This window comes from Haemaphysalis longicornis, unplaced genomic scaffold (genome assembly GCF_048455015.1).
Source record: "Haemaphysalis longicornis isolate Haplotype H1 unplaced genomic scaffold, Haemaphysalis longicornis Haplotype H1 scaffold_2, whole genome shotgun sequence".
Taxonomy (NCBI): domain Eukaryota; kingdom Metazoa; phylum Arthropoda; class Arachnida; order Ixodida; family Ixodidae; genus Haemaphysalis; species Haemaphysalis longicornis.
This window is the reverse complement of record NW_027526295.1, coordinates 185,825,803-185,843,456: the sequence shown is the minus strand read 5'-3', so window position 1 is coordinate 185,843,456 and position 17,654 is coordinate 185,825,803. Positions and strand designations below refer to the sequence as shown.

The 17,654-nt window shown below is 51.2% G+C and overlaps 1 protein-coding gene across 1 annotated transcript in view; it reads right to left on the bottom strand.

The window, feature by feature from the left end:
- LOC144168439 (phospholipid-transporting ATPase ABCA3-like) overlaps window positions 1-17,654 on the bottom strand; it is a 55,356-nt gene that overhangs the window by 16,875 nt on the left and 20,827 nt on the right. The window contains exons 9-15 of the mRNA XM_077697427.1: window positions 16,767-16,831; window positions 14,522-14,968; window positions 13,656-14,108; window positions 12,744-12,793; window positions 10,618-11,073; window positions 3,506-3,829; window positions 112-348 (exon numbers count right to left, since the gene is read on the bottom strand). Of these exons, the coding sequence (XP_077553553.1) occupies window positions 112-348; window positions 3,506-3,829; window positions 10,618-11,073; window positions 12,744-12,793; window positions 13,656-14,108; window positions 14,522-14,968; window positions 16,767-16,831 (2,032 nt within the window). The remainder of the gene's footprint in view (window positions 1-111; window positions 349-3,505; window positions 3,830-10,617; window positions 11,074-12,743; window positions 12,794-13,655; window positions 14,109-14,521; window positions 14,969-16,766; window positions 16,832-17,654) is intronic.

Sequence of the window (17,654 nt, the reverse complement as noted above, 5' to 3'; positions counted from 1 at the left end):
CGTGATGCCCGACCTACAGTAGACGAACAAAAAGGCTCGACCTACAGCAGCTCCGATGTTAACCGCAGCAGGGCTCCCACACGCGTCCACTGAGGGGCCGTACACCTATACCTGGTAGCCGATGAGGGTGGCGGACTCTGAGTCGGGGGCGTTGACGGCCCTCGAGCCTTCCGTGGGCCTCAGTTCTCCCGAGAGCATGCGGAGCGTCGTGGACTTGCCAGCCCCACTCTGGCCTAGAAGGCCGACGCACACGCCTCGGCGCACATGCAGCGAGACGCCGCGAACCGCTACAACGGAGCCGAACGTGCGGCACAGACCCTTCGCCTCCAGCACCAAGTCCTTCTTCTCCTGCGAGAGGGGAGACCGAGGCAGAGCCCCCTGTCATTTTTGGGGTGACCCTTGGTGAGAGGGGGTACATTATCGGCCTAAATACGATTAGCATTGAATTAGTGCACGGTGGTAAAACTGCAGTAGGGGTCTTTGTCCCTACTTGACCACTGCAGCAGTGTAACTCTGCAGTGGTCACGTCAGCGGTGATGCGGAACTGCTAGCACACGGCAGCTATTAGCATCTGGAAGCACGGTGATCTTGGGGTGGTCATTGTGCTTTGAAGTGCTAGGTTCTGCGCTGGAAGTGCTCTACCGGTCGCTGTGTGGCGGATTTTGGCTGACGAGTTCATTTGACTCCCCCCTTCGTTATCTAACTCCTTCCCCTCATTCCTCCAGTATGTTAGGCCTCCTCATCCTTATGTCCGCCATTCCACTTTCGCCGAGGCGTCACGAACATCAACTGGGCGCAAAAGTCTAGACAGGGATAGACAGACACGTCGCAATGCGGGTGAGTAAGCCGAGGATGCTATCAAAAGACGTCAAATGTGACCAGGAGGATTGACATTCGGCATTTTGCTCCGAAACATAACGAGTGCAGGCAACAATGCACCACTGCGTCGCGCTTGGAAGGGTGGCCACAGCTGTGGAAGCCTTATATGCGAAATTTCGGTGAGAAATCGGTGGCGTCCTTTGGTGGGAGGGAACGCGGCTCTTCATGTCATTATTTATCATGACAGAAGCTTAAAACACAGTGGCCTTTTACCCTACGTATGGGAAGGAGCGGGGTGAGGATGGTAATTAGGATCCCGGTAACCATACGGGACGCCAAGACAGAGAACAGAGCTTTGATATGCAGCTAAGTACGCTTCCAGCTCTAAGTAACATGGAGGACAGCGCATGCTTCATCGGCACTGACAACCTGACAGGTTGGTCTGATTAGCGATTCATAACTTGCCTACTAAAGGATGGAGGAAATATGCCAGGAAAGCAAGAAATATAATTGTCGGAATGAACGGACTTTAGGTCTGAAAAAAAAAAGTCATCAAAATTTTGGTTCGCAAGAAAGGTGCTGCCAAAAGAGCAAGGATTACCTACATATCAGCTTAGAATATCGCACACTAGTTGTTTAGGAGGATGTTAGTTCACCGCGCAAGTAACGCCTTAGGTACGAACAAGTAAATTAGCAGGTTTTATGACGCAAGTCTACGAAAATTGAGAAATCTACAGAGTATAGCAAACTTTATTTAAAGACAATTGCGGGTCACCTAAAATTCTTCGATTCAGTAGAAACTCCAGCAGGGATGGAAGCATTGAGAGTACCTGGAGTGGAGAAGCCTTTGACAACTCCATTCGAGGACATATACGAGGGATGCGAGAGTTCGGTACTCCTTCATTCGAAGTAGTTCCCTCTCAAAAACGGTGTCAGATAAGTCGACACGATCTCTCAGAAACTATTTACAGCCGGTCTACGGGGGTGTTAGGACTCTTGATTGGAATAATTCAGGGTTCCAGATAAATGGGAAATACTTGAACCACTTGAAGTTTGCGGATGGCATCGTATTGTCCAGTTACTCGTGAGAAGACTCATAAAGAATTCGAAAAGCTTGGTTGCAGGGTTATAGATACGCGTAAATGGGAGTCACTTGAGAGTAACGTTAGACATTCAGAATCGCCCTCTTCAGCTTATATTATAAACTATGGTGCGCTGTTACAGGTACTTTGACAAACAATCTGTACATCTGACTGATAGTTGCCGGCGTAGTTTTTAGTGTTTGACATCTCGCTTCTTCCGGACTAAAGTAGGGACAACAGTATGCGAAGCTAGGGCGACCCTTGAAAGCTTTAGGCATTGCCAGAATGCATGATTGTATGTCTTCATTATGTTCCCCAGTGTAGCGCTTTTTGAAGGTTTCGTCGTGCAGATATACCAACTAGCCCACCTCGCCATTCTGCTGCAGCATATTCTGAGAATGGTGTTTACAAGCTAACCTCTTACGATGTCATCTTATACTTCAGCACGTGCGCAGTTATTCTATCAACTTCTGCACCTTTGCCGCCCTTCCTCTTTCCAGACACGCAGTCCTGTGACCACTTCTCCTAGGCCTGAAATTACTGGCTTGCATATCCGTATAGAATCTATTTCACTATCTCATCCATGTATACATCGCTCATTCGCTGCCTCTCTCGCCTCTGCATGCACGAATTTTGTCTATGCGAACAGTAAACTCCTTAGATGCTCTTCAACCTCCTCGCTCTCTTCAGTGCTTTCACAATCTTCGCCATGCTGCATACGAACGATTATAGCAAACATTGCATCTTTTTATCAATTTCAACACACTCCGCCATTTTTTTGCTCCCTCGTGTTGAACACCAACATTTTTTGCAGCCCTAAAAGAGCTCTTCCGACGTTCCCAGTCCCCTTTTTTCCGGTTTTCTTGGCCAGTAGCTACTGCTGATAATTTACGTTGTAATATCGGAGTGAAAAACAAGACAGGATGGCGGATAGATAACGTCGCAAGCACTTGGCGCTGCAGATTAAGCTAGCGGCATCTCTTCCGTGAGAAGAAACTGCGCGGACATCCTGACCGATATTTGGCTGCGCAGCTGAAACGTAGCCTAATCACGGAGTGAATGTGTCTGTAATCATCTCATTCGCGTCTGCAAAGCTCCGTAGTCCACGGTCGTATTCATTGTGGCATCTGCTAACTCGCTCATGCCCGCCGCAATGGGCGTTTTTGGTTTGTAATTGTCATCAACTACGTTTGCTAGCCTCGTCCTGGGGCGGTATTCTCGTGTCTGTCCGTTTTGAAAACGGCCGTTTTGCGTCCGTGTTATTGTGACGTACTTCCAGTTGTAGGCAGGCTTCGAGTTGACTTTTGCCTGAACTGTTTTTGTAAACAAATTTTAAACGACCAAACCTATTTTAAACTATTTTTATGTCTTTATTGTTCCGCCGGCGAACCAACAACAAGGCCAAGAAAAATCGTCTGCTCCAAATCGTCTGCTCCGAGAAGCCGTGGCTCATAGCTCCGCCGTGCTTGCATGGCGTCACATCCGGGTATTCGCTTTTAGCCAATCAGGGCTTACTCAAAACGGACGCTTTTGAAACGGACACAAATCGGACAAAACACGAGAATACCGCCTCTGGTCGATTAATATTTGTCCGTCGAGCATACCTTCCTGCCCGGGGAGCCCACCGGCAAGAGGCGGGCTTTCTGGGGTGCATTGGCGGGGGATTGCGGCGGACGCCTGACTGGAACGGGTGAGAACGTAGACATGAGGCCGCTGCCTTCGCCGGGCGTGACCGACTTGGGCTTGAATGCGCTGGGCCTCCAGAACAAGTGGCAGACGCGATGCGTCATGAAGTGCCAGATGGGAGCCAGCACACTGTCGCCCACAACAAGCAGGACAAGGGTGTCGATCGACACGAGCAGGAGCGCTACCACGTCCATGAGGAACTGCGTGTCACCGAGCAGCAGGTCGGCGAAGCCGGGCACAGGCTGCGAAAGAAAGGAGGGCGACGTCACGTTTGCGCGACTCTTTATGTCCCAAGTTGAAGCATGACCCACGTTGGTGTTCATCCTCCCCGATCGGTGGATGATGACTTGGTAAACTTGAAATGAAAAGATGAATACTGCCGTGACTATGTCATGAAAAGCTTGCCAGCTACTTCCATGTGCGCTGGCTTTTGAGAAATGAGTGTTTGAAAATCGGCCATACTATAAGGATATCTCTCAACTTCCAATAGCGCTTACGTACAAGGCTAACTGCCGCAATTTCAGGGAGGGGGGAACGGCAGCTTCAGGTATCAAGCAAGTGAAAGGAAGATAAAAACAAATTAAAGCCGTTCCAATCAATGTGAAAGCTGTCGGAAGTGCATAGCAGTGATTCGCCATATTGGGCCGCACAGCCGTTATCCGCTCACTGCTGCCACCCAATGCATTTCAAATTTCCCGCTTTCACAGACCTCGGACGCCCCCTGCCTAAAAGTGCGCTAGCGGGAGTTCTGTTCTTTATGTCTTGCTTTAATTTCGTATGCTGGAGCTGTGTTGCGTCACTTCAAAAGCGTTTTTTTTTTCTTGGCCGGCTGGAGCCTTTCTGCGTCATTTTGTACACGCCATTTTTTTTCTTGCGCGGCTGGAGCCTTTCTGCGGCATTTCGAACGCACCATTTTTTATTGCGCGGCTGGAGCCTTTTATGCGTGATTTCAAACGCCCCATTTTTTTTTGCGCGGCCGTTTTTTTCGCTTAGTATCATAAAAACCAACCCAACGAGCGTTCCTGACTAAATGAACACAGGGGCTACCGGTTATATACACAGATTTTGCCTGAAATGCACCTGCAGTTTTCTTTGCGCTAAATAAAGGGGAGATGTGTGACAAGCGCCAGCGGTTCACGAGGCTCGACCGGTTATGACTATTTAAACCGCGTTGTTTCCGAAGCCTCAGCGTGACCCCTGACAACGGTACATCAGGCTCTACTTGAGTCCCTTATCTCGCTGCACCGCCTGATTCCGGCACTCGCATCGACCGTTAGCGAGCTACGACAACAAGACGAGCCCATAAAGTGCTCTGCACTTAAAATAGTAATACGGACGGATGGTTGGACAGATTGTGATGAACCGTTTTCTTAAAGTGCCCCTGTGCAAGAGGAGCCGTTGGTGGCTTCCTAACGCTAGCTTCTTTTCGTGCCGGTTCCCAGGATGGGCATTGTTGGAGCCGGTGGCGCGACGCCAGTATGTCGCGGTGGGCTGTTTCTGAGAAAAGCCACCGACTGGAGTTCGTTCACGAGCATGATGCGTCACAGGACGGACGGACGGATGGATGGATGGATGGATGGATGGATGGATGGATGGATGGATGGATGGATGGATGGATGGATGGATGGATGGATGGATGGATGGATGGATGGATGGATGGATGGATGGATGGATGGATGGATGGATGGATGGATGGATGGATGGATGCACGCACGCACGCACGCACGCACGCACGCGCGGACCGATAGACGGACGGATGGGTGGGTGGGTAATAATATAGACCAATAATAAATAATATTAGACCAATGGGATATAATATAGACCAATTCTAAAGGGCCAGCCAGCACTATAGCCTGTCAAAGCAATAGAATTTTCTTTGCTGATAACTTTCTTTTATGATTTGGAGGTACTGACACGGACCGACTCATAAATTTCTCCAGAAAATGTGTAGAAAAACGCCGTATTCTTCAGAGTCTGCCACGATTTCATGGTTTGTCTATCTGCTTTCGCGAGGCAGCCAAGGAGGAAACGCCGAGACTTGCAGTTTCCCCAACAATTCTACAAGAAATGTATAGAAAAACACCGTATTCTTCAGAGCCCACAACGATTTCACTGTTTGTCTATCTGCTTTCGCGAAGCAGCCAAGGAGGAAAGGCCGAGACTCGCAGTTCCCCTTCGACAAGAAAAAAAAAAACGCCCTTGTATAAATAATTCACAATGAAGTTACTTCAATTCAACGCAGACACGCCACACACTACGGGAGCTTGGTTTCCGCCGTGAGAAGCTGCTCAAATTAGCCGAGTTTGGGAGAGCGTGAAGGCTGCCAGGCACAGCGATGCTTCCCAGGCGCGTGACGTACGCTTTGCATACAAGAGAGGGAGAGGGAGAGACCGTTTTTGCCAAGTCATGGACCTACGTCCAGGGGAGCTAAAAATTGCAAGCTGAGGCATCGGTGTCTTCATGAGAGGGAGAGACCATTTTCGCCAAGTCATGGACCTAGGTCCAGGGGAGCTAAAATTGCAAGCTGAGGCATCGGTGTCTTCATGAGAGGGAGAGACTGTTTTCGCCAAGTCATGGACCTAGGTCCAGGAGAGCTAAAATTGCAAGCTGAGGCATCGGTGTCTTCATGAGAGGGAGGGACCATTTTAGCCAAGTCATGGACCTAGGTCCAGGGGAGCTAAAAATTGCAAGCTGAGGCATCGGTGTCTTCATGAGAGGGAGAGACCGTTTTTGCCAAGTCATTGGCCTAGGTTCAGGAGAGCTAAAAATTGCGAGCTGAGGCATCGGTGTCTTCATGAGAGGGAGAGACCGTTTTTGCCAAGTCATGGGCCTAGGTTCAGGAGAGCTAAAAATTGCGAGCTGAGGCATCGGTGTCTTCATGAGAGGGAGAGACCGTTTTTGCCAAGTCATTGGCCTAGGTTCAGGAGAGCTAAAATTGCGAGCTGAGGCATCGGTGTCTTCATGAGAGGGAGAGACCGTTTTTGCCAAGTCATGGGCCTAGGTTCAGGAGAGCTAAAAATTGCAAGCTGAGGCATCGGTGTCTTCATGAAAGGAAGAGACCGTTTTCGCCAAGTCATGGATCTAGGTCCAGGGGAGCTAAAATTGCAAGCTGAGGCATCGGTGTCTTCATGAGAGGGAGAGACGGTTTTCGCCAAGTCATGGACATAGGTTCAGGAGAGCTCAAAATTGCGAGCTGAGGCATCGGTGTCTTCATGAGAGGGAGAGACCATTTTCGCCAAGTCATGGATCTAGGTCCAGGGGAGCTAAAATTGCAAGCTGAAGCATCGGTGTCTTCATGAGAGGAAGAGACCGTTTTCGCCAAGTCATGGATCTAGGTCCAGGGGAGCTAAAATTGCAAGCTGAGGCATCGGTGTCTTCATGAGAGGGAGAGACGGTTTTCGCCAAGTCATGGACATAGGTTCAGGAGAGCTCAAAATTGCGAGCTGAGGCATCGGTGTCTTCATGAGAGGGAGAGACCATTTTCGCCAAGTCATGGACCTAGGTTCAGGAGAGCTAAAAATTGCGAGCTGAGGCATCGGTGTCTTCATGAGAGGGAGAGACCATTTTCGCCAATCATGGATCTAGGTCCAGGGGAGCTAAAATTGCAAGCTGAGGCATCGGTGTCTTCATGAGAGGGAGAGACCATTTTCGCCAAGTCATGGATCTAGGTCCAGGGGAGCTAAAATTGCAAGCTGAGGCATCGGTGTCTTCATGAGAGGGAGAGACCATTTTCGCCAAGTCATGTCCAGGAGAGCTAAAATTGCAAGCTGAGGCATCGGTGTTTTCATGAGAGGGAGAGACCGTTTTCGCCAAGTCATGGACCTAGGTCCAGGGGAGCTAAAATTGCAAGCTGAGGCATCGGTGTCTTCATGAGAGGGAGAGACCGTTTTCGCCAAGTCATGGACCTAGGTCCAGGGGAGCTAAAAAACATCCCCCTCGCGAGGGGCACGATCAAATGCAGATCGTTTCTGCGGGGGGGGGGGGGGGGGGCGCGCCTGCAAGTCGTATGAATTACGCATTGGTTGTTGTTGTTGTAATTGTTGTCTTCCAGCGTAGACATTGTCGATGAAGTCGATGGTGAAACGTGCCGTGAACCCCCTGCCGCGGCTATGACGCAACGTGGAGCGGCTATGACGCAACGTGGCGCGGCTATGACGCAACACAATCCACTTTAATCCAATCCAATCCAAATGCAAGCCAATCCAATCGAATCCAATCCAATGCCCCTCACGAGAGAGTGTTATAGCGCCGAAATCGCCACCACGCGAACGCGTGATGCTGACGTCACGATCACGCCACAGATGTTAGCGACCGCAGCGCGCGCGAACGACATATGTGGTTTAAGCGCGAACCGACCGCAGCGAGAGAGCGCGATGCGAGCGCCCCACCTGTTCTTGCGCGCGAACCTAACGCGGCGAGAGAGGGTGTCGCGCACGTCCCCACCTGTTGTGCGCCCGAACCGAACGCGGCGAGAGAGGGCGTTGCGAGCGGAGAGAAGGCGAGGAGGACGCGGGGGAGAGGGCGCACCTTGGCCGACGGTTGAATGAGTCAAGGATATAAGGCACGTTCGTAACCTTCCGTTCTGTGTCGGCTTTGTGGCTCAGTTGGTAGAGTACCGTGCACCTTGCGTTCCGCCCGCAGAGTCGTAGGATCGAAACCTGGCGCCGGCAAGTATTTATATAGTGTAGGGGGAGCGATGCGGACGCGCACTACGGACGCCAACGCGGGTGACATCGTGAGTTACTGAAATGCTCCGCATTTAAAATTGCAAGCTGAGGCATCGGTGTCTTCATGAGAGGGAGAAACCATTTTCGCCAAGTCATGTACCTAGGCCCAGGGGAGCTAAAATTGCAAGCTGAGGCATCGGTGTCTTCATGAGAGGGAGAGACCGTTTTCGCCAAGTCATGGACCTAGGTTCAGGAGAGCTAAAAATTGCGAGCTGAGGCATCGGTGTCGTCATGAGAGGAAGAGACCATTTCCGCCAAGTCATGGACCTAGGTCCAGGGGAGCTAAAAATTGCAAGCTGAGGCATCGGTGTCTTCATGAGCGGGAGAGACCGTTTGTGCCAAGTCGTGGGCCTAGGTCCAGGAGAACTAAATACTACAAGCTGAGGCATCGGTGTCGTCATGAGAGGGAGAGACCATTTTCGCCAAGTCATGGACCTAGGTCCAGGGGAGCTAAAAATTGCAAGCTGATGCATCGGTATCTTCATGAGAGGGAGAAACCATTTTCGCCAAGTCATGGACCTAGGTCCAGGAGAGCTAAAAATTGCGAGCTGAGGCATCGGTGTTTTCATGAGAGGGAGAGACCATTTTCACCAAGTCATGGGCCTAGGTTCAGGAGAGCTAAAAATTGCAAGCTGATGCATCGGTGTCTTCATGAGAGGGAGAAACCATTTTCGCCAAGTCATGGACCTAGGTCCAGGAGAGCTAAAAATTGCGAGCTGAGGCATCGGTGTTTTCATGAGAGGGAGAGACCGTTTTTGCCAAGTCATGGGCCTAGGTTCAGGAGAGCTAAAAATTGCAAGCTGAGGCATCGGTGTCTTCATGAGAGGGAGAGATCGTTTTTGCCAAGTCATGGGCCTAGGTTCAGGAGAGCTAAAAATTGCGATCTGAGGCATGGGTGTCTTCATGAGAGGGAGAGACCATTTTCGCCAAGTCATAGTCCTAGGTTCTGGAGAGCTAAAAATTGCGAGCTGAGACATTGGTGTTTTCTTGAGAGGGAGAGACCGTTTGTGCCAAGTCATGGGCCTAGGTCCAGGAGAACTAAATACTGCAAGCTGAGGCATCGGTGTCTTCATGAGAGGGAGAGACCATTTTCGCCAAGTCATGGACCTAGGTCCAGGGGAGCTAAAAATTGCGAGATGAGACATTGGTGTTTTCATGAGAGGGAGAGACCGTTTGTGCCAAGTCATGGGCCTAGGTCCAGGAGAACTAAATACTGCAAGCTGAGGCATCGGTGTCTTCATGAGAGGGAGAGACCATTTTCGCCAAGTCATGGACCTAGGTCCAGGGGAGCTAAAAATTGCAAGCTGAGGCATCGGTGTCTTCATGAGAGGGAGAGACCGTTTTTACCAAGTCATGAGCCTAGGCTCAGGAGAGCTAAAAATTGCAAGCTGAGGCATCGGTGTCTTCATGAGAGGGAGAGGCCATTTTGCCAAGTCATGGGCCTAGGTTCAGGAGAGCTAAAAATTGCGAGCTTAGGCATGGGTTTTTTCATGAGAGGTAGCGACCGTTTGTGCCAAGTCATGAACCTAGGTTCAGGAGAGCTAGAATTTGCAAGCTGAGGCATCGGTGTGTTCATGAGAGGGAGAGACCGTTTTTGCCAAGTCATGGACCTAGGTCCAGGTAAGCTAAAAATTGCAAGTTGGGGCATCGGTATCCTCATAGTGGGCAAGAATGCCTTCGTAAATCTTCTAGACATGAAGGCATAGAGCCTCCTGGCTGGCCCGAACATCTGATCTGGGTGGAGGAGCCAGCCATGTCTCTCATCAAGTGATCCTGGAGAGAAAGGTGGACATACTCGGGGATTGGCAGCATGTTGAATTCATGTTGAACATGAATTACAATGCGTGAACGAAAAAATAACGTCCAAGCGTCGCAAGAACACAACACACTTATGGAGCAACATCGAGGAATCAGCGAGTGGCACGAACGAACATGTTGTAAGCGGACATGTGCTCCTACGTGGCGACAGGCCACCACTTCAATATCCAGTTCCGTAAATGCTCGTTCAGGACTATGTGTAGCGCCTGCAACGGGCTCTTGTTCCTAATGATTCAAGGAGTCATTATTGTCGTAATCCAACAATTGTTCGCATTGTTGCCAAAAACCTAAACCTCGCCAGCATGGAACAAGCTTAGTGCAGACAAGGACTGCGGATAAACACATAACGGCTGAATACCCCAGCGGTGGTCGCGTTTCATAGCATTTGTGTACTCCCACTTGAGCCCCTAGTATCACGTCTCGTATATAAGAACTACAGTGCACAAACACGCCCACATGATCCCATCGTCCTCTTGCAGGCTTACCTTGCCGATGCCGTCGGGGCAGCAGACGGCTAGTGACTCGAGCGCGGTCGGCGAGAACAGCAACCGCTGCCTCAGCTGGGGGCACAGGCCGGTCCTCTGCTCCGGGGGAAGCTCGCACAGCTGCCCGAGGGCCTGCAGCCGCAGAAGTCGGACCATACCCGAGCAAAGCGCGGCCGAAGGCACCACGCGCGAAGCCGCTGTGATGGAGCGGCCCGTGGGCGCCGCGGTTGGACCCTCCGCATCCCAGATGAGTTCCAGTACCGTTGGCCCCACACCTGTAAAGCATGCGTGAGGCCGTATGCAGTACCCGCTGGCGATGCGCAGAACGGGCTTGCGCGTGGCTATCTGGGGAAGCGCGGCTTGAGGCGTGCAGCCGACATCCATCGTTACGGCATCCCTTCCCACCCAGACGTACAGCTTGCTGATGGTGACTGCGCCTTTTCCGCCGCCCAGAATCTAGAAGTGTCGCGGAGGAGAACCACGGAGCGGGGACTAGGGGTTTCGTCATCCTACTTATAGGAAGCAGAACTCTGATGTTGCTTCCTCCATCGTAGATGCATCCTAACAATCAGTGTAACGCTTTCAGGGATAGTTTGGAAGTGTACAAAGGCGCAGAGAGCTTTCAAAAACTCGTCAAGCTGTCCATCTTCCCTGGCCAATCCTGCTGACTCGGTATGTTGAGATTGTGTGGGAGTATGTTGTAGTCGCAGCCAACTGAGAATTGTTGAATTGGTGGTCAGCTTCTGGGGGCAGTTGTCATCGTCACTGGCCTATTCTCTTCAGTGGTGCGTGACAAAGACCATTACGAACTTCGGAACTGCGTACTGAAAAGCTGCGAACAAGTGGTGAGGTAGCATCATGAAACCGCATGACGCACGCGCAATGTTGCAGTGAAATGTCGCCAGAGGAAGTCCTAATGCTTTAGCACTCAAAGCAAATAAGCAAAATAAAAGTGCACTTCGAAAGAAGTGATTTCATCATTGGCCAATCCATTTGAGCGGGAATGTCACCAGTCTGAAAACCATTTCTGACTCCGTGCTGAGAAGCTACGCATCTAATATGGTAACTCTGTTGAACAAACATGACGTATACGCCATGTAGCAAAAACGTATCGCCATGGGCATGTGGAAAAGAAAGGTTAGGAAAGGTCCCGGTAGCCACCGGCGAATCGGAAGAAGTGCGGAGGATGTCACGTGATTTTTCTACACTCATCAGAGGCCACTGGCATGGCCTCCATCACTGCGCGGCTCCGTCCCTACGTCACTGCGTGGCCGAGCCGGTAGTCAATGGTTGGCAGACGGGGACGAAGCAGACGACAGTGGAGCGACCGAAGGTGGAGGAGGGGGAGAGTGCACGCAAAATACATACAAAAAAGGGCGACCTCCGAAAATAACGTTTGCGGCTTCAGTAGAAGTGATGTCAGGGCCTCTCCTAAACTTTTCTTTCCTCCATAGCTAGGGGCAATCACAACGAGTTCGCATTCAAAGCACTTAATTAAAAAGACTCAAGTGTGCCCCGAAAACCGTGTTGCGGGTGGTGTAGACCACTGCGACTCCGCAGCGTACCCCTTGGTTCAAGTCGCGTTCCTACTAAGTTTTCAAAGCCTCGATGTCATTTCGTCTCCGCATCGCGCCGACGCGAAAGAAAATTCGTATCCAGCTTCTCGCCAACGGTCTGTAGCTTTCAATCTAATGAAGGTATCTTGAAAAAGGTCATACTGAAATTGTCCGCTAAGACGACTATCAATGCGCTGAGTTTTATTTACTTGTCAATGTTGGAATAGATTTGGCGCCATCCCTCCGGAACTCTTATCCCTGTAGTATTGCTAGGGATTGGGCGAGTTGGTTCATGATCGCTGGAAAACCTTCAGCTGGAACGTACGGAAAGCACTGTGTCCGTGTTTCTCTCGAACGTCCTTCGTTTCCGTACGTTCCAGCTGACAGCATTGTGTCCGTGTTTCTCTATCCTTCGTTTCCGTACGTTCCAGGTGAAGGTTTTCCAGCGCTCTTATCCCAGCGCGCGAACGTTCAAATATGCCCGCAACTGAGCCTCTTACTGAAGACGATGCTCAGAAAGGTAACGGTGACTTGGATGCGAAACGGAAGCAGCTTGCCGAGGAGGTATACCGCCGGAATCAGCGCCAAGCCGTAGATCAGCAGCAGTGCAAGCGAAGTCACTGGCAAAAGGCAAAAAAAAAGTGCCACATTATATTTTTTGTAAAAAGCAATGGAATGATCCTCCACATAACGCATATTATCTGAGAAGTCATCGTAGAAAACAATAAAATTAATTTTTTTTAATATATTCCCTTTCACAAAATCAAACTCGAACTCCAGAAAGAGCTAAGCGTTAATTTAGAGTCATCAGTGCACGTGGCATGTCAAGAATGGCCTCGCCATAACTTCTGCGAGATAACAAAGCGAAATGTGCCCAAATCGCAGCAAGTTATCTTGACTGACAGCGTCTCACCGAAAATCTTTGACAGATTACGAGGCGTTTGACCGGAGAGCACATGTATTCCCTTTGCTTGAAAATCGACATTAACTCAAGCCCATCATTTTTTCACTCTTCACATATTTACACTCACAGCCGGTATTTCGATACAGTCACAATTTCGGAGAGGAAGAAAAACAAGACGGTCTGACGAAGATTTGTTCTAGGATCAGGCCTCATTCGCTCCGATTGCGCCAAAAGCGAGCCCGAAGAGATCTTGCAAGTTCTTCCGAACCTGTGTGCATCAGTCTGCTTCCAAACTGCGCCTATCGCCCTTTCCCAGGCCGGGGCGGCGTCTCTCACGGCGTTGCTAATCGTGGAGGCCGTACACATACATGCACACAAACACCCGCTCGCCGGGCGCACACGAGACCTTCCACTGCGCAGGCGGGGCGCGTCCTCTCTTCTCCGCTGTACTACCGCTCGTTCGCCCTTCCTCCAGAGTACGCGCAAAGTCCCAGGTGCTCCAGACACGCGCACAGATTTATCGCGGTCGATCTTCCCAGTGCTTGAGCACAATCGTGGGCCCAGCAGCGTAAACCCACCGAGGAAGAGGCCGCCCCTGGTGAAGAAGAAATAGACGAAGGCTGGCGCCAGGGCGGGCACGTAGAAGATCAGGTACGGGGCGATGAAGTCCCACAAGAAGTGGGTGAGCCAGTACCAGCAGCCGCCGAGGCCGGTCATCGCCTGGAGAAGCTCCAGGCCCGACACCGCCTCGCTGCGCGCCAGGACACCTATTGAGACGGTCATCGACGCCAGAAGCACGGAGAGGACCAGCACGGCGCCGAACGCGTGCACGTCGTTGAAGGCGCGCTCGAGGACCTGCTCCGCGCTGGCCGCCCACCGCGCTCGGGGAAGGGGTCCCGCCTGGGCGCGAATCCGGGCGCCGGCCACCCGAGACACGTTGGCCAGCTGGGCGGCGTGCAGCAGGGTGAGCGCCGCGCCGCTGGACGCCCAGCGCTCGCCCGACCACCACAGGGTCACCCAGCTGCTGGCGCCTGCATGCGAGAGTCGCCCCGAACAGCGAGGAAGAAGCGGCGGGGTTGTAAGGGCTTGCTATTGGGAAGGCCAAACCTCGGCTGTGCTGATGATCGCCCAGATGAGCGAGTTCCAGTAAAACACTAGGAGCTTTAGTTTATACAAACTTAATTATAGCTTTAAAGTAATGGCGTTACATTTCGAAGTTGTTTGTAATCGTAATGCTTCAGAAGGGGCGAAAACAACGTGCTATGCTTTAGTGTATACAAACTGAATAGTAGCTGAAAATTAATGTCGTTACATTTCAACAGCAACCGTAATGCAATTACTTTTCAAGACCTTTCATTAGCGACGTCATTCAGTTTCGACGAGGTTTTCGAAAATTATTTGTGATTTCCGTGCAAGAGTATCATCGCAATCTCTCCTGGCATACCTGGAGCGGCGTTGGCGGCGTGGAGCTCGATGCCCAGTCCCTGGTGGCGCCACTCGCCCACGGGGAGTGACCGGAGGAACTCGCCTGGCTCCTCTTGCAGTGGAAGCAGGTGCTTGACGCCGCTCTCCTCGAGCAGGGAGCGCAGCACGATGCCAGCGAAGACGGGGCTAGAGGGCCAGTCCCGCACGAAGGCGCCCAGACCCACGCTGCGCGCGTCCAGCTTCACCAGGGAACCTGAGGCCGCGTGCGCGCCCAGCGACGGTGCCCGGTCCACGAGGGACAAGTGGAGCAGGAAGAAGTACGCGCCGCACGTGATGGCGTCGAGCCCGAACTTCCTTACGTGCGCCCTGAACAGCAGCACCTTCTTGGTTGACAGGGCGGAGAAGCGCCGTCTCGCCGACCACCACCTTGAGAGCTTAGGGGCTCGCTTCTGGTGCTGGCTCAGGGCTGCGCGGGTCAAGGGAACCCCGAAATGGCCCACAAATTATGCCAAAAAATGTCTCAATGCTCTGAGAATACAAAGCGGCTCATTGAACACTCTAAATGACGCACAGTACATCGGAGAGCGCCTATAAACGAAGTGGCTAATCGAGTTAAAAACAAATTTGGATGAATTTGTCTCTGGGTGGGACCCTTCGCCGGTGCCCCGTTCCTGAGAGCTACGCCACCTGCAGCTAAATTTTGTGCATTGCGTGATCGCTCTACGCGCGTGGTAAGGCCAGCCTTACAGAAGAAGCAGGCGTTTGGCTGTTGCGCGGCTGCTCGCGGCCCTGTTGCCGTTGCGAGAACCGATACGAACTGGGTTCATCAAAGGCATGTTCGGACAAGCCTTCTGCAAACGGCGGCTGTTACACCTAATCGCCTCAGCTACGTTGGCACGACAATGCAGTCCACCCCTCTCCCTTCGGCGTCGGAACGGAGACAACACGCTTGCAAGCCCCTTGTCAGTTACGCTGTATCTGCAAGAGGAGGGCCGGAACGCGGCTCGGAGAGCCAAACCAACGGTCTACAAAGCGCCATGGGACGGAAAACCACGGAGAAGAGACCAAACCGAGAGCGGAGCAGCGGCGGAGGGGAAAATTAGAAAGTGCGACCAACGCCACTACAATGCTGGGTGCGACAGCGAAGAAGCTGAAGCGATGGACTACGGGGCGTCTAGCTCAGCGGCTCCTGGGAAACAACTGGGATCATACGGCGCAGCCTCAACACATGAAACGGAAGTGTTACCACGTACAAGCCGAATGAAACACGTCTCAACGCCCTCCCTAACACAACATGGCGGCGCATACAATACGGCCATATGCGTTCTACGATTCAAAACTTTTGCTTCCGCATTCATTTCTATTAAGTGCTTACGTGCCACAGCATTTCCTTTTTTTGCGTGTCATGCCATCACACCGCTGAACCACTCGCCAGTCCACTGAGCATTTTGGTCAACTGTACAGAGACAAAGAAATCCAAGTTGCAGAAGGAGGTTCGGTGTCACCCCGTTTCGTTTAGCACATTAAGAAGGTTTCCTCGGGTTACCTGCCTGGCTGAAACATTCGTATTTGTTTAACATGAAATTGTTTTATTCCGGGATACACGAAGATTTCCCCGACGTCATATCCGTCACGGAAATGATGTCAGTACAACACAGCAAGTGGCCTGTAAAGGGTGCATCCCTGCACACAGCGTCTTCTTGCGGGGAAGCCACCTTTGGTATAATAGGGTTGTCCGTTTTCGGGTTTTATATTTTACCACGAAAGTGTTTCATGCTGGAATGCACCAATATTTCACTGACGTTATATTCGTCACGGAAATGTCGCCAGTACACCTTTGCCGAAACGACCCGCCAGCAGGACGTCGCTCGCCAAGCACACCCACAAGACAGCCGCAAACCCCCAAATCATGCTCAGCTGCAGATTTTGCAGCACATTTCATTTTCGTGTTTTACCGATTCCTATGACAGAGGAATCAACCACAGTCTTTTTGTGTGTATATGTGCTACGCTGCCCGGAATCTGATAATGTGTCAATGTTTCTTTATACGTGTAGTAGCGTCTCCTTTCGGGCAAGCACGTTCATGTCGTTCTTTAGTTACTTATGCTGCTGCATCAAATTCCGCACTTACAGTACATTTCATAGCTTACAAAGACTGCTTGTACGCGAGCACTCCAAAGGAAAGCAGTGGCAACCTAGAGCTGCAGCTCTGCAGCCTGCGTCGGTCAGTTTTTGCAAATAATTGCGGAGAACACGGCGCCCACCTGTGACGTCAAAGTCCGCACTTGGTGATGCAGCATACGAAGGCTCGTGCACCCTATTCCAGATCCTGCGAAGACAGCAGCAATACGAAATGTTCGTGCGTATCACGACAAAATTTATTCACTAGGCAAGCTTTCTGCGTTCGCGCAGAAATGATACCGAAAATGCTAGACTACGCCTCCTGGTGTGCAGCGCCCACACGCTGTCGAAACAGTAGAGTCATTGTGCAGGGACCTCCAAGAGATCTCCAAGACCCCTGTGTAGCAGGCGGCCTACCCGTGATCTATGTGCTACTTCAATGCAAAGCACTTCACACAACACGACGCAAACGCCACGCCGAACTCTAAAGACAACACGTCCCACTACACCCAGCGTTCTCCCTGTCTTACGATCCCATTTTTTCTGTCAAGCGCGTTTTTAACTATTTAGCGGAAGTGACATTTTTAGACCTTATTTCATACCACACATAATCACAACTTGGCCCTCTACACCAGCCATTCTCATTGTCTTTGATCCATTTTAATTATGTTCTTGCTCACGATTTTAGTATTTACCACTTTATCTCCCATACGTAACAACTGCTTTGGCGCTCTTTGCCCCAGTCGGCCTTGCCCCAGTAACACCTAACCATCAATCAATCTTATAGATTGGATGTTGTCATGTGTTTACACAGCGGCTATCGAATCAGCAGATTGTTGCCGATCCAATTACCAGTTTGTTTTACGGTGTAGCGTTTGGCAGTCCGAGAAACACATGTTCTCTAACAGGTGCAGAACCAGATGCAGACAGTACAATGGTTAAGTTGCTCATTGAAATGATTTCACTCAGAATTAATCATCGCCACTCGCATTGATTACCGCAACCTCGCCGCCCACACCTAGTCCGCTGCG